A 23,889-nucleotide genomic window follows, 5' to 3' on the forward strand; every position below is an offset into this window, starting at 1 on the left:
CAAGCTAGTTTCAGGGTCACTTTTTCTGAAGAGTAATGTTATACTTACATAGTTAGGACACATTATATACTCGTTAGTTAGTGTTGCAAGACTAACACATTAATGATAGTTAATAATAAAGTCGATAAGCAAAGATTGCTGAGGGTTGTCTCGAGCTAGTCCACTCAGAATTTTCTCGTAGACTCTAAGTTCTTAATTTATTTAAACATAATAAAATAACGACAATGCTATACTTTACTTATTCGGGATACTTAATTTATATCCTAATTGTTATTGCTTTATTTAATTGACTCAAGTGATAATTAGCTATCAAGTCTTATTTAAATGGTGAAATTCTATTGATGACATATTAGTTGAGATACAAATTTAGTATCCCAACTAATTAAATATAGCATTACTCATAAAATAAATTAGAAACCCCTTTTTCTGACTTAATACCTCCTAATGCCATTCAATCTTAACTCTATTTATCAAAATATTAAAACAATATTTTTATTAACACACACATGGCTAGTTAAGCTTTTTGTTAATTAAGATTAGATAATATACAGTGCTCTCCACTTTTCAAATTATTAAGAACAAGCATGTTGGGACGAGCATCTTCCTTTATTAACCTTACAGGGAGCCTATGCCTATCTTTCTTCAGCATGAGTAAAATTCATTTCACGTAGAATTTATTAATAAAATTTCTGAATACATACAATACCTGCAAATTTCTACTCGTAAAACTTTCACATAAGCATATGCATACATACTTACATAGCTTAGCACGGTTTAATATATGTCAAACTTTAAAAAGTAACAAAACCACTACTTACGCTTTACATGTACGTAACTGTGTATTCTCAAGTCTCAACTGTGCACGTAACGTTAGTATAAAATTGTTTCTCATATAAATTTTGCACTGCACTTACAGCACCGTACCAAAAAGTTCAGAGAGAAAAAGGAAACAATGCAATGAATAGTAAATAAATAAACGAAGCTGCTATGTGAAATAGCCAAGTAATGGAGCTAGGAATCGTAACTTTATTCATCCATCACTTGCTTTTTTTTCTTGCAGCTTTAAATCTCACAGCCTAAAATACTTTTAACTTGCATTTTGATAAGTTATTCTAGCTTTTAAACATATCTGGTGCGTCTTATCCTTTAATTATATACATGTTACCATGTACGCGGCAACCCCTAATTGGCTACTCTCTGGGTTATTTTTTTAAAGTACAAAAGTAACCCTACTACCTTAAGCAGAAACAACTACTAATATAACTTTTCTTGAGCCAATCTCGTATTATACAGTAGATTGCTGCATTGAGAAGCTTCCGTTTGCTCGCCTTGTTATGCACCCACTTTCACCCCACTACCATCAGAACAAAAGCAAATTACTTTCGGCCTCGCTTTCTATATAAACTCACCAAACACTGCCTCATTATTGCTTCATGCAAGTGCTCTTACAACCATTTCCAACGTAATAACACGCTACTTTGATCGACTGATACGCCGAAAATGAAGAACAAGGCTTCTGCTTTCCTGAAGCAAGTTCTCTGCTTCTTAACTTCCGTAGCTAAATCCAAGTCGATGGCCATTAAGAACAAAACCAGCGCAGCCAAAGCTCGACTCATTATGTTTTCTTTAATGAAGAGTAAGAAGGTTTTGGTGGGTTCAATCTCTAAAAAAATCCATGGTCTCCTCGGTCACCCTACGGACAAGGATGCGGATAATATTCATGATGGTGATCAAAGCAAAGCCATTGTTCCATACAATGCTGCTGCTGCTGTTGGTGCACTGGTCACTGAGCCACAATCCAGCTCCATTTGCAGTCAGTTGCTGCTGCAAGATGCGGAAGATGATGATGATAAGTACCCGGATCTAAGGCATTCTTTGTTTGATGACGAGGAATTTGAGTTTGAAGATGAGGGCAATGGATCGATCATCGATATGGTGAGGAACTCCAAGGAGGAAGGAGAAGATTTCAGCTTGGAAGAAGAGATTGATCATGTTGCCGATTTGTTCATTAAGAGATTTCATAGACAGATGCATTTGCAGAAGCTGGCATCTTTCAAGAGGTTTCAAGAGATGCTGGCCAGAGGCGTGTAATAGATTAATCATCAACTATTCATACATGCATTTGATACATCATATTTCTTGTTGCTAGCTCTAGCTACCTAGCTAGAGGTTTTTCATTTGTTTTTTCGGAAGAATCTGATTGCGTTTCTAAGTTACATTCATGTAACTTACAATCATCTCACATAAATTTTACTATTCATGTGAGGGGATTGTAAGTTGCATGCATATAACTTAACATTAACCTTATTATATATAATCTAGAGTTCCTAGGAATATAACCTTTTTGTACTACTTAAGTTGTTTTGGTGGTACGTTCACATTCTTGGCCAGTCACGAAAGTGGATTGATTGCTGTAACACTAATGAGTACTGATATATGTAAATTTTTTATGTGCATGCAATAAAATGCGCAGTCGGATTTCAACATGCTAGCAATTGTATTTCACAAATACATACAGCTGTCATGGGTGGACTGGATCGGCCAATCTGATCCAATCCAACCACCCCAAGACCTACGGCCGTGGTTTTTGATACCAAACACATAAAGAAATTCATAAAACCCTTAAGTCAACTCAAAACTATACAATGTGAAGCCTTTAGATCCAAAAAATGATAAATTCTACACAAGTTGCAAATGTTGACATCCTGATAAGGCAACCTGGGATCATACCTGCATCAGCAATTATGAGTCATTGTCAGTGTTGATATGTGACAGATTTTACAAGTGATGCATATGTTAGCATCAAAAGCACAGACTAGAAGATGATGAGTTCTTAACATTTAGCAAAACACGAAAATATTAAAAAGTAAGCTAAGCCTTCAAATGCCAATTAATTGGGCATTTGGTCTAGTGGTATGATTCTCGCTTTGGGTGCGAGAGGTCCCGAGTTCGATTCTCGGAATGCCCCTCCTCCATTCTGCATATATTACATTTTAAAATATTCCCAAAACTTTTATCTTGAATCAACTAAACTCATACAATATAAAATTTCAATGAACTAGAACCTTGCCAAATCCTCTCCCGAGTTCGATTATCGGAATGCCCCTCCTCCATTCTCCATATATTACATTTTAAAATATTCCCAAAACTTTTATCTTGAATCAACTAAACTCATACAATATAAAATTTCAATGAACTAGAACCTTGCCAAGTCATTACTTGAGCCATAAAACATGAGTGGTCATGGTGTAGAAGTGAAGCTAAACAGCAAATCAAGATTTCCCTCAAGCAAATCTGCCAAAATTTTTATCCAAAATCTCAGATGCAATTTCTTTCCATTCACATATACCGTACCAGGGATACAACATCAAAATTGCATCCAAAGCCAAGGTCCAGAAAATGCTAATCCTCCTAAGTTCAGGTAAATGAGAAACTGTAAGGCTTGAAGGAACAAAAATGGACATAAAATAACAAAAATACAAGATTAGACACGACAACCATAAACATTGGGCATTTGGTCTAGTGGTATGATTCTCGCTTTGGGTGCGAGAGGTCCCAAGTAATGCCCCTTAATTTTTACACTCTACATATCATTTTTAATTTTTGTGTAACCATTAAAACATACAAGTTCATGATCTGGCCTAAAGTCAACTAAGCACATTTAATTTGAATTTTGAATGGAACCAGAGTTGTTTCTTGAAAGATTCCTAACCAATATACTACCAAGAAATGCCAATAAAGCATAATGGAACTCACATATGCAATGTCTCAAAGACAGTCCGGAAGCAAATTTCGACATGAAGTGGAAAAATAATTTCAAATATGGGATATGAGTATATTTCATGGACTTGGCTCATGCAAATCTCCTGCATGAGAACCGAAATTCTCATGAGATAAAATGTTCCAAATTATCAACAACTGCTTCAGAAACTGGAGACTAGAAATTTTTTATCATAGGTTCTATGAAGATACCCTAAATGCGTGGAGGAGCAAAGAAAAGGTATTAATAAGAAACATAGTATGACAAATAACAAGCGGGCATTTGGTCTAGTGGTATGATTCTCGCTTTGGGTGCGAGAGGTCCCGAGTTCGATTCTCGGAATGCCCCTTAATTTTTTTATTTTGGTTACATGTTTAAATTATTCAACTGGGTGATGTGGTCTAAAGTCAACTAAGCAACTATAAAATAAAATCAATTCAAGGATGATTTCTAGCATGAGTTATGAAACTCATTTGTAAACTTGGCTAGTACAAATCTGATCAACATGCAAACCAGAATTTTCATGAGATACAGTTCAATATCATTGACAGGCTTTTGCATGGATGACATCAACAACTGCATCAGAAGCCAGAAAGTATAAAATATTGATCCTCTAGGGATAACTCAATAAAAATAACCTCAATGATTGGAAGAAAAGTGAAAAAAGCTTATTAAATAGAAATCATTTGATAAATCTCAACAAGTGGGCATTTGGTCTAGTGGTATGATTCTCGCTTTGGGTGCGAGAGGTCCCGAGTTCGATTCTCGGAATGCCCCTTCTTTTTTGGCTTTGTAAATTATATGTTATTATATGTTAAAATATTAAGTGACCTCTAATAAAAGTCTCCTCAAGGCCTGCAAAATAAAATTTGTCAAGATTCTTCGGCTAATAAATTGGGAAAAACAAACCTCTTCAAGGCAACCTGCCAAATACACTATACCCAAGCCATAAATGATGATACCCAAGCAAGCACATATGAAGTGCTCATGGTTTAGAAGTAAATTTGAGCAGCAAGTCTAAAGTAGACATCTGTCACCACCATGAGTCATGATGGCTGAATGCCCCAATGAGGCAGTGACAACATCCACCAACCATTATGTGTATTATGGATCAACCGAGGGTATTCCTGGAGCAAATCTGCCCAAAATATGTACTGCATATAAAATGAAAACAGCACCAGAGGGCAGAGACCAGAAAATCTTAATCCTCCTAACATAAGTTTCAATGAAAACCTACAATGTTTGGAGGCAAACAATGGTATAAACAAAAAACTAAGCATTACAACTATCAACCATTGGGCATTTGGTCTAGTGGTATGATTCTCGCTTCGGGTGCGAGAGGTCCCGAGTTCGATTCTCGGAATGCCCCCTAATGTAATATATCACTTTTATTGTCATTATTTTTTTGAAATAATTTTTTAATTTTCATTTTTTTAATTATTATTGGTATAACTGTTTAAATTATCCAAGTGTGTGATGTGGCCTAAAGTCAACTATGCAACTAAAAATGAATCTAGACAGCTATTTTCTAAGAAGATTCTCAGCTAATAAATTCAAACAACAGAAAATAATGAAGATATAGATCTCGAGGTGGCAGACTACCATCATACCTGTAACCAAGTAGTCATGTGGCAAGGACATCTGCTTTGATCTGCCAAACTCACTAATCCATAGCAATAAAACATACAGGAACCAAGATGCAGTGTCTCACAGCAGAGAAATAAATTTGAAAAGCAAACTCACAGATACTTTCCAATAACAGTTATAAATCTCATTTGTGGACTCAACATGAGATCCAAAATTTTCATGAGATACAAGGTGAACAACCGCATCAGAAGCCAGAGACTAGAAAAATATGTTAAATGAAGATATCCTCAGCAGTTCAATATTGTTGGGGGGGGGGCACTAATAAGAAATCAAATATGTTAGGTATCCACATGTGGGCATTTGGTCTAGTGGTATGATTCTCGCTTTGGGTGCAAGAGGTCCCGAGTTCGATTCTCGGAATGCCCCCTGATTTTTGGTCTCCTATTTTGATGTGGACGAACTGTACTTAGACTTGTTGGATGTCACCAAATAGCTCTCAGAGCAAAGACATCTGCTTTGACTTGTGCAACAAACTAATCCATGGACATATATTTAAGATGTGGCTAGTATAAATCTCAAAAGATGTGAACCAAACAGTTTCATGAGATACATTGTTCAAAATGCAATATCATATTAAGGCTTTTCCTATTTTATAAGGGATGTGACATCAACAACTGCATCAGAAGCCAAAGCATTAATATTGATCGTCTAGACATATGTTCGATGAAGACAACCTCAATGCTTGGAGGGGAAAAAAGGTATTAATCAAAATGAGTTTGCTAATTATCAACAAGTGGGCATTTGGTCTAGTGGTATGATTCTTGCTTAGGGTGCGAGAGGTCCCGAGTTCAATTCTCAGAATGCCCCCTAGTTTATGGTCCTCCACACCATACTGACCGTTTAAATACTTGAATATCATTTTCAGTTTTTTTGTTAAAAGTTTAAATTATTTAAGTGTGTGATCTGATCTAAAGTCAACTAGCAACTACAATATAATTTTTCAATGAATCCAGACGGAGCAGTTTTCCGGGAAGATTCTCAAACAAAAATATTCGAACAATAAACCCTAAAGCTGATGTATATAGTTTTAGTCATCAGAACAAATACATCAGACTGCTAGGCACACTTAACCCATGGTAATGAAGCACAAACGAAGTAAATTTGAAAATAAAGTCCTAAGTTGAATTCCAAAATGAATTATGAAACTCATTTCGTAGAACTTTCATGAGATCCATAGAATGATATATCATCTACAAGCTTTTGAATAAACTTCACAAAGGATATGACCTAAACCACTGCATCGGAAGCCAGAGCCTAGAAAATATTGATCCTCTAGAGATAACTTCAATAAATATAACCTCAGACCTCAGTGCTTGGAAGAAAAGAATGTGATTAATTTGGAAATAAGTATGTTTGTTATCAAAAACTGGGCATTTGGTCTAGTGGTATGATTCTCGCTTTGGGTGCGAGAGGTCCCGAGTTCGATTCTCGGAATGCCCCTTTTTGGGTTTCAAATCATCAACCTTCAACCTAAGTCAACTAAAACCTAACAATAGAATTTCAATGAATTCAGATACAAGGGTTTCTGACAATATTCTAACCTAATATGGAAAGTTAAACAAGTAGCAAGCCTTGATTTTAAGGAGGGGAAGGTATTGGAATCCACTTAACATATTGGTACCAAATTCACATGCAATTAGTTTAATGTTCTAATACCAGAACAACTAAAAAGCTATCTACTCACCATCAAGAGGCCTTCAGAAAATTAAAGAAAGGATAAGCCCAAGATGATGAATCTTAGGAGCACAACTGCTTTGACTTTCAACTGATGCATCCCATAGTTTTGGGATTTTACCACATCAGTTAGGTAAACAGTAACTTGATGTAACAACATCAGTATGTAACATTTAGCCACAGACTGCAGCAAGTCTTACCTAATAAGAGAAATTCCAGGGTAACTACCAACCAATGCAGGCAACTTTTAGACCATATGATCAACAACTGCATCAGCAGCCACAGTTCAGAAAATGTTGATCCTCTAGGCTTAAATTTAATGAAAATAACCACAACTGGAGGGGAAAAATTGTATAATCAGAAATTAACCGCGATAAGTATCAACAATTGGGCATTTGGTCTAGTGGTATGATTCTCGGGGCAAGAGGTCCCAAGTACAATTCTCGGAGTACCCCTGCAATTTGGCCTCTAGTTTAAAATACTAACTTGCATAATATTTTAAGTTCCTTATACTAAAGTCCAAATTTTGTAGCAGAGTGCTCAAAGTCAAAACTTAAAAATTTTTAGCGAGTCTGACATATTTCTTTTCTGACTAGGTTCCTAACCTATTGAAACAGATGAATACATAGGAGAAAATGGTTTCAGAAAAACTAAAATCCAATCTGTTACCTTGTAGTCAACAGAGAAAAGACGCATGCCTTTAACTTTGCCAATCACACTAACTCGTGGCAATTCAAGAAAAAGGAGCACAGTTTACTTAATCATGATGTAGAAGGAGATTCGAACAATCCAAAGACTCAATCAAGATTAATCAATAAAGAGGAAAAACAATTGAATGATAGAAAAAGGACTGGTAACATGGAATTGAGTATCAGCTTTCTGCTTAAATGCCCCATTCCACAAACAGTAGTCTAAATTCTTCTAACACCAGAGCAACACAAAAACCATCTAACAGCTGTGAAGAAAGATTCATCAAGAAAATATAGGATTTCTAACCACTAACTGTTTAGTCTTTTAATTTATACATCTCCTCATTTAAGAGTATTTCTACACCTTTTAGTTGTTAAAACATCCGATTGAATATTTGGTCAGAGACTGTTGCAAGCGGCTTCCAAGTAAAAAGGGTGACTGAAACTATTTAGGTAACATTTAGTTCATAAGCATCAATCAGCTGCAAAAGGAGCATAAACGTAGTGGGATATCTTGAGTTCAAATCATATGTAGAATATAAGATGTTTCTATCTTTGAACCAAACAAGGTTTATTTTCTTGTTCCACTTTTTTATTTTCTTTTATTTATTTATTTTTTTTTATATCAACAATAAGGCCAATTTAGATGGTGAAAAACATCTAGGGAAAAAAGGGGGGGGGGGGGGGGGGGCGCTGGTCGGAATTCTTTTCGATCACACAATCTCAAAATGTGTTTAATCTTTCATATCTCAGTCTCAGTTTACTTTTTCAGTGATGGCAGCAAGCACAGTAAGAACTATAATTCTCACTTTCTCGTACAAGATGTCATCTGTTTTATTCTTGGAAGCCAACGTTGGTTCTAAAATCAGTTAATTCATAGGGTTTTTAGTTCCCTTTGTTACAGTTCTAAATATGTGAGAGAGTAATCTGAACTAAAGTTAAAACCACAACTACAATACAAACTCATATCCAGATATATCACATCACTATAGACAAGATTATTTACCAATGAATCCAAAGAGAAAAGAAAAACCTGCAGATGTTGATATCAAGTTGAGTATCTACTACAGTACCTGAAATAACCAGTATAATCTGATATGAGCCAAACTTCAAGTCATCCAAAGGTCTGAATGCCTTTTGCACTGTGCTCCAACTGCAAAGAGACACCAAGATTTCATCAATAGCCAGAGACCATAACTTGACTATCCTCTTTGTGATTTTAGAATCTCTTGACCATATCCTCTTGGGATAAGCTCACTGAAAATCAAGAATAAGCACAAGGACAGAAGGTATTAGACTATATAAGACACTAATAAACATTATTAATGTCATGAAAAGAGCATTTGGTCTAGTGGTATGATTCTCGATTTGGGTGCGAGAGGTCCTGAGTTCATTTCCTGGAATGCCCCATTCTTTTATTGTTTTAGTCTTTGATTCCACATGCAATAAAAAGATAAATTCAAAACAATAAAGTATGAAACTTTTTTATTATTATTTTTTTTCCCCTGGTGGCTTTTAGTTTATCCATAAAGCCAATAACATCCCACCCTCCAGGGATATAATAAAATGACAGCATCAAAAGCCACAGACCAGAAAATTTAGTGTTAGCACAGCAAGAAAAGTTATTCAATATAATTTCACCATAACAATATTGATCAGTTGGGCATTTGGTCTAGTGGTATGATTCTCGCTTTGGGTGCGAGAGGTCCCGAGTTCGATTCTCGGAATGCCCCCCCCTTTTTTTTGGCTGCTGACATTACAGTTTAGAATATTCAACAAGCAAGTTAGCTATCAAGACACCCTTCAGAAATTTAAAGAAATATATGCACATTACAATTTTAAAATGTTCAACTATCAAGCAATCTATTAGACTTTCAGAAAATTAAGGGAAAGATATGCACAAGCTTATGAATCTTATCAGCAGTAAATATTTGTCTTTTAATTGATCAATCTCTTAATTTTGGGACTTCATCACATCGGTTAATTAATGGAAACTTTGACACAAATTTAGGCACATACTGAAATGAGCCATACTTAATTAGGTAAATTCCCGAGAGACTACCACCCAGTATGCAGGAAACTTTTAGAACATGACATCATGAACTGCATCACAAGCCACAAATCAGAAAATGTCAATACTCTAGGCATAAATTAAATAAAAGTAACTGCAACTGGAGGGAAAAGTGGGTTAATAGAAATTTACCTGATCAAGTATCAACAATTGGGCATTTGGTCTAGTGGTATGATTCTCGCTTAGGGTGCGAGAGGTCCCGAGTTCAATTCTCGGAATGCCCCTTCTCTTTTGGTTTCCTACAATACAGTTTAAAATACTAGCTTGCATAAACATTTAAGTTCCTTATAGTATAGGCTAACTTTTGTAGCACTGCAATCTGGCCCACATGCAAATCTAAAAAATTTCAACGAGTCCAGATGTACTAATTTTCTGACAAGATTCTTAACCCATAAATTGCAAAAGATGAATACACAGTATACATTGAGACCACAGATGTCTTAACTTGGCAAGTGCACAAACTTGTGCCAATACAAGAGAAAAGGAGCACAATTCCACTGTCTTATGAAGTACAAGTATATTTTGAGACCAAATCCAAAGACTCAATCCAGAATAATCAATAAAAGACCTGAATTGTCAATGTTTCTTACACTAAGTAGGTGAATTTAGGCCAATAAAAGATCTAGCAGAATACTTGTACTGTCCACTCCTAAAAAGGTTCTTTCATTCTTTAAAACATGGCTCTGTGCATCAGCTTTCTACATAAACATCCAGTAGGCTCACCCACACGCATTCTGTTAACAGTGGTCTAAATTCTTTTAACACTAGATCAACTCTGCCATGCATATGTGTCAGATAAAATAATACTACACTTCTCAAGTAGTATCCCAATATTTGAATCCTACGTACTGAGTGACATTCATCTACTGTAGTGTCAATTTCAAAAGATGTCAAATTACATACTAATCCCTCACACCATCCAATGGATAAATGTCACCATGCATGAGATAGACAAGGTTGGGATACAACTTCGGAAGTGTAGTATTATTTTATCATGACTTTTTTCATTTAAACTTATTATTCACATTTACAGCAGAGATCAGAGACCAGAAAATGTTAATCCTCTAACACAAGTTCAAATGAGAGAACTATAAACATGGTATACATAAAAACCTAAGTATGACATGTATCAACAATCAAGCATCTGGTCTATGACATGATTCTCACTTCAGGTGAAAGAGATCCCAAGTTTGATACTTGAAATGCCCCTTATCTTTTAGGGTTCAAATTATACAACTGTGTTATTTGGCCTAAACTCAACTAAGCAATTACGATATAGAACTTCAATGAAACCAAACAATAAAAGGGATATGACAACGACAATTACATCAGAAGCCCGAAAACTAGAAAATGTTGATCCCCTTGAGATAACTTTAAAAATCAAGTAAGATAAGTACTAATAAGTGGCGCATTCGGTCTAGTGTTATGATTCTTGATTTGGATGGGAGAGGTACCGAGTTCGATTCTTGGAATGGCCATGAGTTTTGGCTCTTGACATTACAGTTTAAAATATTTAACTACATATAACTTTTTGTTTGTTAGATAATTGTAGGTACTGATGTGCAGCCTATCCCAAAGTCAATGCTATAAAATTTGAGTGAATCCAGTATGCTGATTGACAATAACTTTACATGCAGCAGTCCAAATATTCTAACACCAGAACAACTCCTAATTTTGGGATTAGGAAAGATAAGCAGGAGTTTATAAATCATGTGAGCAGTAACTAATTTGTTTTTTAATTGATTTGTCTCCTAATTTTGGGATTTCATCACATCAGTTAGATAACAGCAACTCTGCCACAGGTACAGACTGCAGCAAGCAAGTTATACCAAATAAGATAAATTCGAAGGTGAGTACCATCCTATGCAGGAAACCTTTTATTTGAAGTAGGCTCACTGAAAATCAAGAAAAACAGTAGAATAAAATGTATTACCAGCCAATAAACATGGTAAGCATCCGTATCAGGACATGGTCTGGTGGTAGGATACTCACTTTGGGGTCAAGAGGTCCCAACCATTTGAACTATGGAATTTAAGTGTATCTGTCAACCTGACAGTACTTATTTTTCTAAAAATTGAAAGTTTGTCAGGGGGGCAAAAAAAAATTTCTCTAAGTGAGTGTGTGTCTACGTGCAAGCTACAAGTGCTTGAAACCATATTTTGTGTGTCTATTTTGAATAATATTATTCATCGTAGTAAAACCTTAGCGTGCGTTGAAAAGTGCTTTCGACAAAGCACTTTCAAGTAAAATCAGTTTCTGTTAAACCACCTGTAATGGCTCCAGGCAAGGCACCAATCACATGCTTTTTCAAAATAACAACTTTGATTTTTATTTTTTTTGGGGCAAACTTAAAAGAATAACTTGTGTAGAAACAATATAACATAAATACATAATAAGCAGCAAAAATAACCTATTAAATATAACAGTTAGAAGTAAACAACAATGAAACTTTTTTATAAAAAAAAGAAAAAAAAGTAGTAAATATGAACTAATTCGAATCAAACACTTAGAGACAGTAATACTAACGAAAGTTAAAAAAAAAATGAAACTTTTCTGGATGCTGTAAAAGTAGCTACTGACCTGAGTTGAGACTCTGTTTGGCAGGCGGGAAAATATAGGAAAAGAAAAGAAAAAGAAAATAATGAGCTAAAAACACTGAAGCTTTGGATTCTTTTTTCTTCATTAATTTTCCTTCTTTTTCTCGAAAGCCAAACGGACCGAGAGAGTAGCCTCTCGTCTCGTGGTTTACGAAGACTTGAGACTAGAACAGTCGAAAGTAAGAAGACCGATAAGGTGACTTCTACTTTTTATGTGGCGATTTTTTGCAAGCGTGGCACTTCACGAGGCCCCCAAGTTTTTATGCGCAAACATTTAGACATACATTCCTATTCGATTCTACTTTGGTATATTCTCTTTGGGTCCAACTATGGTGCAATAGTAGTATCATATTACAATTGTATCTAATTATTAGTTTTAATTATTGTGAGAGATTCAATGGCTAAGTAATTAGATCTAATGGCTAGGTGCAGCTGTGGTATGATACCACAGTTGCGTTGCACCATAGTTAAGTCCATTCTCTTTTACTTCAATCATTTTTAGTGGATGAGAACACTATATATATATATATGTGTGTGTGTATGTGTGCGCACGTGCACATATATATAAAACTAATTTTCTAGTAACTATTTAGAAAGTTCAGATAAATTCTGGTAAATTTAATATGTAATATAAGAGAAAAAAAAAACATTGCTAATGGACTTGTTAAGCATAAAATTATTCCATTAACTAATTTACATAACAATTACTTAATCAATCACCGTAAAGTTTTTTTTTTTGGGAAGGGCGGGGCTTTAAAAGTAATACATCTGTACATTATTTCAATTTCTTTCTTTTTCTTTATGAGGGAAAGGATTAAATGCGCCTTGAAATCTAAATGTAAAGCTACAGGATCATTTCTATAATACATTGAAAGTAATACGGCAAATCAAGATATATATAATATGCGTAATTAAATTTAATATAATCACTTCTTGTATAATAATTTTTTAAAATAAATACACTTGTGTCACATTATCATAAGATCGTTTGTTTGTTGTATGAGATGATACTATGATGTATTTTAAAATTTCTCTCTCCAAGTTTTGGTAGAGACATCCAAATGAGTTCATAGAACACAGAAAAGGGTGGCAAATTCGCAAAAAAAGGAACTTGTTTTTCTTTTTTGAATGACCAAACGATAAGCTTTCAAACCACTATTTTATTAAAAAAGCACAGCAAATACAGTACATGTTTGCAACACAAGGCACACCAATATAGATCTATACATGAAAGTATGATCACTTGGTATCTCAGCAATTAATACATGGGTGTTCCCAGATTCCTGATGTAAAACTAAACAAATTATGATTTACGATAAAAAGCCAAGTCGAAATAAAAAACTATGATCACACATCGACTGACCCGAGCAGACTAACAGTACGGCTCACTCAAATCATCCTGAATCAGTTGTTGAAAACAGGCTCCCATGTAGTTCAAAACTACAGGAAGAAACTCAACTCTTTGATTTTGAATGCTTTACAAGCCAATCAATAACCGTGTCAATGTTGGTAGAGTTTTTGCATGAAATCATGTAGCAACAAACTTCTCTATCGGTAATGGACTTCAGCCCCCTGCACAAACGGCAAAATTCTCAACACCACACAAAATTCATCAAGAAGATGCAAAAAGCAGTCAAAAAACTGAATCAAAAACATGCAGATAGACTTATGTTCTTTTCACCAGTCCATGATTTGCCTGACTGCATGTCTTCTGTTGATTTTGAGGCTAATCCATGTTAGGCACAAAATTAAGTGTTCTCCACTTACATTTGAAGTGAAGCAGTTTTATGCAAACGGGATATTTATTATGAAGCACCATCTGTGATCTTGGTCCATGTATTAGATATGAAGAAAAAATAATTTTTACAAGCAACACTGAAGAAAGTTTCTGATTTACAGGCTCTCCACTTACATTTGTTCCATCAGATCCTCTTTAGACAAGGCTTCTGGTTTATCAATCTTGTTTCCCAGCACCAGCAATGGGATACCATTCAGCGAGGTTTACTTAACAAGTCATGGAGTTCACTTCTTGACACAGGCAAGTTATCATAATCAGCAGCATCAACAACGTAACTGCAAAATGCAAAATCAACATTCAAAAGAACCAAGTGGTAAGACCAAAACCACTGACAGAAGTGGTAAAACAATCACTCAAACAGAGCACTACCCTCTTAATACTTGAAAAAGGTATTGATAGCAATCACTCAAACAGCAATTACTCACTCGATTCCAAACCAAAATAGGAGGAAGTAAATTATAAGGAACGAGGCACCAAACTAGTGTCTAGAATCTATACAAACTGAAATTTCCCTGGTGATAGGTACAAATTGAAAGCACCAAATTGAAATTCTAGATTCTATCAAAAGATTGATGAGAAGGCATCTAAAGATGATCACATGTAAGAATGCAATGTTGTCCAGAAATTTACCACAAGAGGAAGAAAATAATTAGCAAATGGAGATGAGAAGAAAAACAAGAAGGAACAGGAAATGATTAATCTTAGGAAACAAATTCAAAATAAAAGAATAATGGAAAGAGACCTTCCCGTACTCTGTTTCTATTTTTATTAAAGGCTTAAAAAAAGGGGTCTAGCAAGCAGGTTCGTGGTGAGTCAACTGTTGCTTGAGCTAGCAAGAAGCAAAAAATGACATTATTCATCCTTCATACTTTCTCTCTATCTCATTATTCATCCTTCATACTTTCTCTCTATCTCATTCCCACTAGGTGTTCAAATTATGGTGGAACAAAACCTTTTGTAAGTTAACAATGGATATCAAAGGAAATTGCTCAAAGAAACATACCCCAAAAGACTACTAGACACATATATATTGGAACAGAAATAAAAATCTTCGAGCATGCAAATGACATTGATTAAAAGAGTGCAGGGAATCCTCAGTATACATAGTATGGCCACCCTCTAAATTGTGTAAGAACTCGACCTGATGGAAAAACTTATATCTTAAAGACAGGATGATCAATGAGTGCTTAAGTTTTAAGACATACACAATAGCTGAAACTGCACGACAGTATCTCTCCCACATACTGCGAAACCGTGGTTGGCCTCCAAGATCCCACAGCTTTATTGTGACACTCCCCTTAGTCACTTTCCTCATATTAAATCCTACCTGTAGACAACAGAGATGTGTACATGAAATTCTCCACAGTAATAGACAGACTACAATTGCAACTTATCAAAAAGTACAAATAAGTTGTTGGCAGAGTGAATTCTCTGGTAAAATAAGAGGCAGAAGACAGTCCGCAGAAGTCAACTCACTGTTGGGATCATATCTTCACTATATCCACCAGTCTTCGGGTATCAACCAGAAACAAAAAATTGAGCCATCAGCATGATAACCAAAAGAGACTGGAGAAAAACACATAAGAAAGCAGATTAAACACTTCAAAAGAATATTTACTCACTGCAATAACATTCACAAGGGACGTCTTGCCTGCATTCTGAAGCCCTATCAAAGATAGCTCCATTTCTTGTTTAAAGAAGAGACTACAATGACAAAAGTAGAATAAATAGCAATGAAAAAGCATAAGCCAGCCGACTCAGAGTAGCAAAAATATCCACAACTGTGAGAATCAATGCAAGAATTTTAAAGCAAGTGAAGCAGAGAGATACAATATGATTAAAGTAGCTAATTGTCTGGAAGGCATGAGCATATCAACAGAATATTATGCAAGACCAAAGCAAACAACAGTAAATTTAATAAATTATTTAATGTTCTCCATAGACGCTTCAAAATCCATACAAAAGATAGAAGCTGCCACCAAGAAACAATAAGGTACGTGTTTGCACAGAAGATGTTACTCAAAGACATCATTCTATAGATGCTAGATTTGCAAAGTTGGCATTAAAATTGGCATTTTAATTTACAAAAGCGGTGCACAGTTTCATTTACACAGGCCAAAACAATTGCATTTAACTAGCTGATCGCTGCCAGAATTCTATCATCCTTAAAACAGAGCTAGAACACTAAAAATAAACACATTTTAAAAGACACGTCACATATAAATGATCTAAAAAGCATACAAAATAACTTCATTTTCTCAATCTTCAATTTGAAATTCAACAAAACCAAACAGTCATATTAAGGGAAATAAATCTAATAATATTTTATAAGGTTAAATTTTTACAATCTAACGATTCGAAATCTCAAAATTAAATCAACTATAACATTCCACCTTAGCTTTTGAAAAAGAAAAAAAAAATCATTCATTTTCTCAGCATCCAAACAGAGAGCTCACCTTCGAAGCCAGTTGAGAAAAGCTTCCCATAATCCCATCTTTTATTCGACAAAATAAGAAGCTAGGGTTTCGCCTTTGAAGTATAAAAGCTGGGAAAAAGCGAAAAAACTTTTCTTGCTTCTTTTCTTTTCTCCTACAATTCCCTTCCCTCGCTGTTCAAATCCAGAAATTAAATGATAAGATTTTTTATATTAAAAAGAAAATTACGGTAGCATATTTTAACAAAAAAATTAAGAATGTTTTCTTTTCTACGCATCCACGCGCTTTGCTTGGCGCGTTACGAATAGGGAACCAGTGGTGTTTAGGTTTTTAAACAGTGTGGGTCGTTACTTTGAGAGGCTAAAACACGCGCGAAAAGTAAAGCCAGGTTTAAACGTTGTCGTTTTCTGGTAGCCCAGCTTATCAGTTCGTGGGTTGCAATCTCCAGGTTGTCGATTAGTGGGCTTGCTTGACCAACGTGTGCGCTAGTGATTGGTTTGGTATTGACTTCATTTATATATTTTCTTTTACTAATATTATTTTGATACGGGAGGTGATATGGGCCACTGTTTTTAGATTATAATAGTAATGGAAGAAATCATATAATATTGGTTTAAAAGGATGAGGTGGAAAGTTGGAAGTAATAATTAAATGTATCAACGATGATTGATTTCTTTATCCCCTTTTTCTTTATAGATATAATTTTGGTCAGACTCTCATCCATTATTAGATAGATACCTCTATTTTCACTGTATTTTGGAGAAATATGTTTAACCCGGGCATCATTTTTTTGAAGTAATGAGTGGGGATCATTGCGTGCTCCATTAGGGAATCCGAATTGGTACCATATTGAAGGTACTAGCCCACCACCAATGCCTTCCAAAGCCTTGGATTCTCATATAATTATAGACTTATATAGTTTTGTAATTTTAATAGGATGTGAATGTCTAGTACAACAATAACTAAGCTTGCATTTTTTTTTTTTGAATACTGATTACAAATTATATTATTATATCACACAGATATTTATAATTGTTATTACAGCAGACATTACACTTACAATCAGATATATATAACTGAAATTTACATTATTACATTAAATTCTACTCGTATTTCGCAAGAGAGAATGATTTATAAATATTTTAGCCCCCACAACTCTTTTGTGGGGGCTTGAACGCTTGTGAGGGCAGCAGCTCAACCACTCGGCCAAACATCTAAAATCAAAAGGAATATTCATTTGTGGAGAGTAGACTTAAGAGCCACCCATAATTCAAAATAAAAGAGACTTATAGAAAATGCCACCCATAATTCAAAATAAAAGAGACTTATAGAAAATAGAAAGATTACACGTATAAATGGAGTTTAATATGTTATGTAGTTACGTGAGTGGAGTTTGAATTCTAATTTTTTGTATCACTACAATAAAATTTGTTTCAATTAAATCTTTATTGTAGGCATAAATTATTTGCCGGATGCGTTAATTTGTTCAAGTCTTAAATCATATTTTTCACTTAGTTATGTCACGGAGACTACACAAAATGCGTAGATGATTAGGGGATGAAAAGACAAAAAAAGAAATCCCTCGAGTGTACAGAAAAAGTACATACAACCTGAAGCTTCGATGGTGGGACCCTCTCTGGATCTTCATTCATCAACGACATGAAAGGAAACATCCTCGAAGGTATCACAAAAAATATTACATGTACAGAAAAACCCCAAGCAAGCTGCTTCTAGCTAGCGAGCAAGCTTTCAGTGTTACACTTCTTGTTTCACAAGTAATGCAAAGCATAAATAAGTACACTGAGTTTGCAGAAAGTATAACCACACCTTCTAATTTTCTGCTACATTTTCAACTCTCAGAAACTTCATGCGCTTTGCGCTTCCTGCATTTTCTTCGGCAACAGAATTGAAAATGGCTATTTTTCTGGAGATTTTCAATGGGCTGCGTCTCTGCGTTTCTACTCTCTGGGATCTGCAGGAGATTCGGTATGCCACAGTTTTCGACGACGTAAGTTACATTGCTACGACCATTATCATGGCGGCTGTTTCGTGTGTTGCTTCAATAAGACGTCGAGGATTAAATGTTTAAACACACTAGTTTTACTAATGTAACCATAAGAAAAATCTCCTGTATATTCTCTTGTACCATTTTTACTTGAGCATTATGGAGCAATATTGTTAGCTTTCGTTGCACGTTAGCAGGCAGCTCCACATGCTTGCTATGCAAGGCACAAAGTTTCTTTATCCAATACACCAAATTATTTAATTTAAAGGGCAGAATGGTAAACAGCTAGTTTATTGCTTTAGATTCCGCCATAAGAAGATTTATATATGTGCTCAGAGATCATGATAACTTAGTCAACAATTTGAACATGCATTGTCCTTTGCGGTCGATGTTTCGTGACCTTAAAACTGATAGAGGTTAAAGCATGGGTCACCGGGTGTTTCAAGGTTAAGTTGTAATCACCGTGAAACAATGAAAACTCAAAGAATCCTTTCATATCCGTTGTAGCTTCGAGAGCTCTGGATTTCCATTCAGCGAGCAATTTGTCCACAACATCTCCGGCTGGAGTATTTTTGAAGTCTTTATCAGCTAGAGGCATTACTTTGAAACCAGCAATTGCTGGTCCTGAAAAAGAAATAATCCCTTTAACTGCAGGATGAGCATAAGCCTCCCTTAGTATCTCCTCCAAGTATTGTGACTGCCAAGGAGGGCCAAAAAAAAAAAAAAAAAGCGTCAGCTAGGTATTGATTTCATTTCACAGCAACTATAAATTAAAGGCTGTAACACATCAAACGCAAACGAGCTGTTACTTTACCTGATTGGGGCCAATGTCCACATCAACTTCTGTAAGCCATATGGGCAATCCTGTTGATCCTAGAATGTCCAAAACAGATCTCATGTAAGCAATGTCTGGCTGATCAGAACTAAAATGGCCTTGCATTCCAATTCCTAGTGACATGCCTGCATTTCCCGGATATGATAGAATCTCATCAATTTTCTTCTTGTAGTTGACGGCATTTGATTCCTTATCCGCAGCAAGTTCAATTGTGTTATACTCATTCAAGAACATGATCGTGTTTGGGTCAAGCTGGTGAGCTATCCTATAAAACTCAGCAGAAGCATTTTCACCGAGATTATCCTCAAAGAATCTGAAGTGCAAATTCTCATTCACTACATCCCACGCAATTAGCTTTCCTGCATATCTTGAAGTCACTGAATTGATTCTCTTCGCAGCAGCTTCTCGCAACTCTTCTGGAGAAAGTTTTTTAACCCAGCTGGGCTGCTGCTTGGAATTGTCCCAGAAAATGTTGTGGCCTCTTACAGAAATGCCATTTTTTTCGCAAAATTGTAACATGGCATCCGCAATTGTATAATTTTCTTCCCCTTGTATTTTCTCTGTGCTATACCATTTCATTTGGTTTGTGAAAGTGGTGTACTTGAATCTTGAAGCAAACCAGTTCTGGTATTCTGTGCTTGTTAGGATATAATTATTCATACCGCATCCAAACGGGAAGTCTGACTTGATTTGCGTGACAGAAACCACGGCACCTTCTAATGCAGTTTTATTTGCAGAAGTTAACTGAAACCTCACCTTGCGCTTGCGCTCCTGAATAAGATGATGTACTATGGTTAACAATAAATGGAAAATTCAACCTGCTTCTATTTCATTCATCTAAGGGCTAGACCATCATTTACACAAAATATATGATGTGCGTGCGTGTCATATATTACCTTGTTAATGCTTTTGTCTTGGTGGGATCTCCATTGCTCCTTGGTAAATGGCTGCAATGAAACACTGTCAGCCCATATTTCCATTTCTGCATTCTTGCTCTGCATTTAAGAAAATAAATCTGTAAGGTTTGATGAGAAAATCATATCAATAAAAAGAAAGGAACACTTTTGAACAAGCCTTAATTAACCTCAAAAAGAATCTCCACAAGGCTTGTGAAGTTGGCAGCAAGGCCACCTTTAAGCAAAGACCAGCAGCCATGCTTAGCCAAAACTTTGCCGGCATCTATCAGTTTCCCGTCAGATGTTTTAAATACGGCAGCAACAGTGTCACTTCCGCGGCTGACTTGAATCCAAGCTGAAAATTCAATCAATGAAATATTATAAAGAAATACAAGCAGAGTTAATTGGCATATATCCAAATGAGAACGAGTTACCACTCACCAGAAAAACTATAGAGCTTTCCTTTTTCTAGTTGAACCTTCTGAGAGAAACTGTCCAGTGGATTTGTTCTACTGTGTGCTACAATATACTTGTTACCTTCTTTTGATGTTGCTTCTCTGATTGCTGCTTGTCCAAACGCGGTCCATCCTTCAGTGCCACGATTGAATTCTGGATTAACTATTAGTCCTCCTCCGTAATGAGCTCTCCGGGGCTCAGCCAAGCACTGGTTGATAGAAGTTCTTTTCCACATTATAACTCTTTTGTACATAATATATAATATAACGAGTGTACCATGGAAATGGACAGAGAGAATTAAGCAGAACATATTGGATATGTAATTTCTTCTTGCCTTTGTTGTTGCAGAATAGTCATACAACGAAGCGCAAATCCCATTTCCTGCAACAGATCATAAACATGTAATTAAATGAATACAAGAAACAGCACGAATGTTGATTAGAAGTTTCAAAGTCAATAATTTTTCTCGAACATACTAATACAAGTGTCATGTTAGCGAGTACTTAATTTTTGCGTACCTGAATACAGCAAAATGCAAAAGAGCATTAATATGCAAATTTGATCAGCAATGATCGTCATCTTTTCACTTCACTGTCAAAAGCTTTGCCTGAAATTAGACAGTACAGCAACTGGGAAATTTGAGTCCATATATGAACTAATAAAAAGATTAATATATAATAAATATAACATGAAATATGCATGTACGTGAGTACCAAGCTTTTAGCTCTCAAAACAAGGCAATAAAACAATATAATTAAAAACAGTGAAAAAGAATATGAGTGTTGACATAGACATGTGAACTTTCAGACAATGAATGCAGGACCAGTTTCAGAATTAATGACAGATTTGAATTTTTTTTTTCTTTTTTCGTTCCCGTGAAGCATTTTTGGAACGATACGGAAGTGTGCAAGTGCTCAGTTGGCTAAGATAAATAAATAAAAAATTAAAAGAGAAATTGGCAATATGTAGATTGATTTGTTGCTAGCGGGCATCTCTGGATTCACAAATTGCCCATATTGGAGTTTGTATGAGTTAAAATACTTAGAAGTATAAACAACGTTATGAGTTTCATTTTAGAATAGGACTATGTCAACACTCAACATATGCATTAAGGGTTACGTTAAATGAACATATTTCGATATACCTATTCTGTCGGGACTATAACATGATGTTTTAAAGCAAAAAATTAAACCTACAAGCTCGATTTTAATTGGACAGATAAAAAGCTCAATAATCAAGTAAATTTAGATGCGGTAGAGATTGTGATCGTTGCACAAACTCAGGCCATATGTCCACGCACTTTAAAATATTGTAGATTCAAGGTTAGACCTCATTCACTAGCTCTATCAATCATAGTCAAATAATATGCTATAGTATCAAATCCACATTGTGTAAATATTTGCACAGAGTAAAAAAAACAAAAAAGGCTCAAGAAACATATATCGACACTGATTTGCAAAACTCACTAACCATTGTTGAGACAAACTATATATATAGATAAACAAATAAGTAAAGGTTATCACACACTTTCTTCCTAAACTCACCTCACACAAAGATATAATAAAATTTTCCGTGACCTTATCTTCCAAAATTGGTTTGGTGGGGATTTGATCTCTAAACACATTTTGTGTATATATATATATGTGGTAAGTCTATCGGCCGAGTATCACATGCGTTATGGAAGGCAAAAGAATAGACGTCTTTATCTGCATATCACGCGTGTCATATGACCTGAGTCTTTTAAAAATGAACTGAAACACAACTGTATCAGAAACATAACGTCTAAGACAACATGCATGATACAGGAGAAACAACATGTGAATATATACGTCCCATGATTGAATATATACGTGTCACTTCAGAGAATTAATGGCTACTAGATAACTGGTATGACTTTCCTTACTCACTGTTGACTATCCCAGATTTCCTAATACCTCGATTACGAGGACTTGGCGGATAACCAGTAATGGATGGGTATATAACAAGATATTCGAGGGTTTCAATGTAAAAGTTGGGGGCATCTTACCAGGTAATTTTGTGTTGCTGCTGTTACCTACAATCATGACAAGTCCATAGTATCATTCTCGTGCGGGCGCATTTAGCAGAGAATATAGGTGAATAAATAGGAAGAGAGAGTGTTTTGAACTAGGTAAATAATTAAATTAATAGAGACTGCTAGCTAAAAACACCAAGAGATTATGAATAAAAATTTATTTCTCCATATGCGATGTCCAAAAAAGAGAAAAAAAAAGCCTTAGATTCATGCATAACAAATAGCAATATTAATCATTTGAATCCATTGATGATTAACGAGAATTTTTGCAGGGTAGAAATCATTTTAAAAAAAAAAAGTTATGCATAAGGTAAAGATAGAGCGAAGAATAAATGCTTACTTGGGTGGGTAGAGTTGATTGTTTATTAATTCTTTTTTCGTATGGGAGAAAATAAGAACATGCAGGGCTGATACCTCGTGGTGGATATTGAGATAGCTGGAAATGGTGAGTATTTATAGGAAAGTAGACTGAATAGTGGGGTTATAAAGATATGGGAATAAATTAATGCTACCTGTTTTTGGTGAATGTTCAATTCTCTGTCTTGCCAATTAGAGCTCAACACCACACAATGCCAGACGGGAGCTCTCTGAGCACAAAATATGCACTATTAAAGTTCAGATATTGTTTCGTTAGCAGGATCCACTTCCTTTTACATCTCCAAATCAAAACTTATGCAGTCAACATTCTATTTGTCAATTCATTAAATATTCGTTCCAGGAATTTCGTTTTAAGAAAAAATTTGTTTGAGAAATCAAAGTTGTGTTTTTTGTTTCTTTTTTTTTTTTTTTTGTCTATTGAAGATTTATTTAAGCACTAACTCTAATTTTAGCATAGTTTATTGTTTCCCCTTGCTGTAATATGTATATTTATATAAATTTATATATGCAATCTAGCCCTAATCTGATTAATCAAATTTGGTAGCTCAAGTCTCGTTGTTTTACTTTCGAGCTCTTACTTTCACAATAAGAGACC

At 35.2% G+C, this 23,889-nt stretch overlaps 2 protein-coding genes, 1 long non-coding RNA gene, 9 other non-coding genes and 1 pseudogene across 12 annotated transcripts; 10 read left to right on the forward strand and 3 right to left on the reverse strand.

The window, feature by feature from the left end:
• Positions 1–1,418: 1,418 nt before the first annotated feature.
• Positions 1,419–2,091, forward strand: LOC18034416. Its single transcript, XM_006422748.2, has one exon. It carries the CDS (start codon positions 1,501–1,503, stop codon positions 2,089–2,091), a length of 591 nt encoding a protein of 196 aa, XP_006422811.1. The 5' UTR covers positions 1,419–1,500.
• A 384-nt stretch (positions 2,092–2,475) lies between these two features.
• On the reverse strand, positions 2,476–12,603 carry LOC18034849. The gene is made up of 5 exons (XR_002904257.1): positions 12,422–12,603; positions 9,974–10,080; positions 9,805–9,873; positions 8,844–8,923; positions 2,476–2,730 (listed from the first exon to the last, which is right to left on the reverse strand). It is a non-coding gene; the product is annotated as an uncharacterized LOC18034849 (long non-coding RNA).
• TRNAP-UGG lies at positions 2,897–2,968 on the forward strand. The gene has a single exon. It is a non-coding gene; the product is annotated as a tRNA-Pro (tRNA).
• Positions 4,037–4,108, forward strand: TRNAP-UGG. The gene has a single exon. It is a non-coding gene; the product is annotated as a tRNA-Pro (tRNA).
• Positions 4,466–4,537, forward strand: TRNAP-UGG. Its single transcript has one exon. It is a non-coding gene; the product is annotated as a tRNA-Pro (tRNA).
• TRNAP-CGG lies at positions 5,058–5,129 on the forward strand. Its single transcript has one exon. It is a non-coding gene; the product is annotated as a tRNA-Pro (tRNA).
• TRNAP-UGG lies at positions 5,702–5,773 on the forward strand. The gene has a single exon. It is a non-coding gene; the product is annotated as a tRNA-Pro (tRNA).
• On the forward strand, positions 6,143–6,214 carry TRNAP-AGG. The gene has a single exon. It is a non-coding gene; the product is annotated as a tRNA-Pro (tRNA).
• Positions 6,776–6,847, forward strand: TRNAP-UGG. Its single transcript has one exon. It is a non-coding gene; the product is annotated as a tRNA-Pro (tRNA).
• On the forward strand, positions 9,432–9,503 carry TRNAP-UGG. Its single transcript has one exon. It is a non-coding gene; the product is annotated as a tRNA-Pro (tRNA).
• Positions 9,994–10,065, forward strand: TRNAP-AGG. Its single transcript has one exon. It is a non-coding gene; the product is annotated as a tRNA-Pro (tRNA).
• A 983-nt stretch (positions 12,604–13,586) lies between the features above and the next one.
• On the reverse strand, positions 13,587–16,881 carry LOC18035095 (annotated as a pseudogene).
• Positions 16,882–18,979: 2,098 nt separating this feature from the next.
• LOC18034993 (anti-sigma-I factor RsgI6) lies at positions 18,980–22,183 on the reverse strand. The gene is made up of 8 exons (XM_006422753.2): positions 22,164–22,183; positions 21,382–21,470; positions 21,198–21,244; positions 20,849–21,071; positions 20,596–20,762; positions 20,408–20,506; positions 19,491–20,282; positions 18,980–19,373 (listed from the first exon to the last, which is right to left on the reverse strand). The coding sequence occupies exons 2-8, from the start codon at positions 21,440–21,442 to the stop codon at positions 19,026–19,028; spliced, it is 1,737 nt and encodes a 578-aa protein (XP_006422816.1). The 5' UTR covers positions 21,443–21,470; positions 22,164–22,183; the 3' UTR covers positions 18,980–19,025.
• Between the last annotated feature and the right edge of the window lie 1,706 nt (positions 22,184–23,889).

This window comes from Citrus clementina, unplaced genomic scaffold (assembly GCF_000493195.1).
Source record: "Citrus clementina cultivar Clemenules unplaced genomic scaffold, Citrus_clementina_v1.0 scaffold_8, whole genome shotgun sequence".
In the NCBI taxonomy this organism is placed as follows: Eukaryota; Viridiplantae; Streptophyta; class Magnoliopsida; order Sapindales; family Rutaceae; genus Citrus; species Citrus x clementina.

Coding starts and splice junctions, on each gene's coding strand:
- LOC18034416 (XM_006422748.2), top strand. CDS start 1,501: ATGAAGAACAAGGCTTCTGCTTTCCTGAAGCAAGTTCTCTGCTTCTTA.
- LOC18034993 (XM_006422753.2), bottom strand. CDS start 21,442: ATGACGATCATTGCTGATCAAATTTGCATATTAATGCTCTTTTGCATT. Junction 21,245..21,381: donor TTGCATTTTGCTGTATTCAG/GTACGCAAAAAT, acceptor GATCTGTTGCAG/GAAATGGGATTTGCGCTTCG. Junction 19,374..19,490: donor TGGACATTGGCCCCAATCAG/GTAAAGTAACAG, acceptor CCTCCTTGGCAG/TCACAATACTTGGAGGAGAT.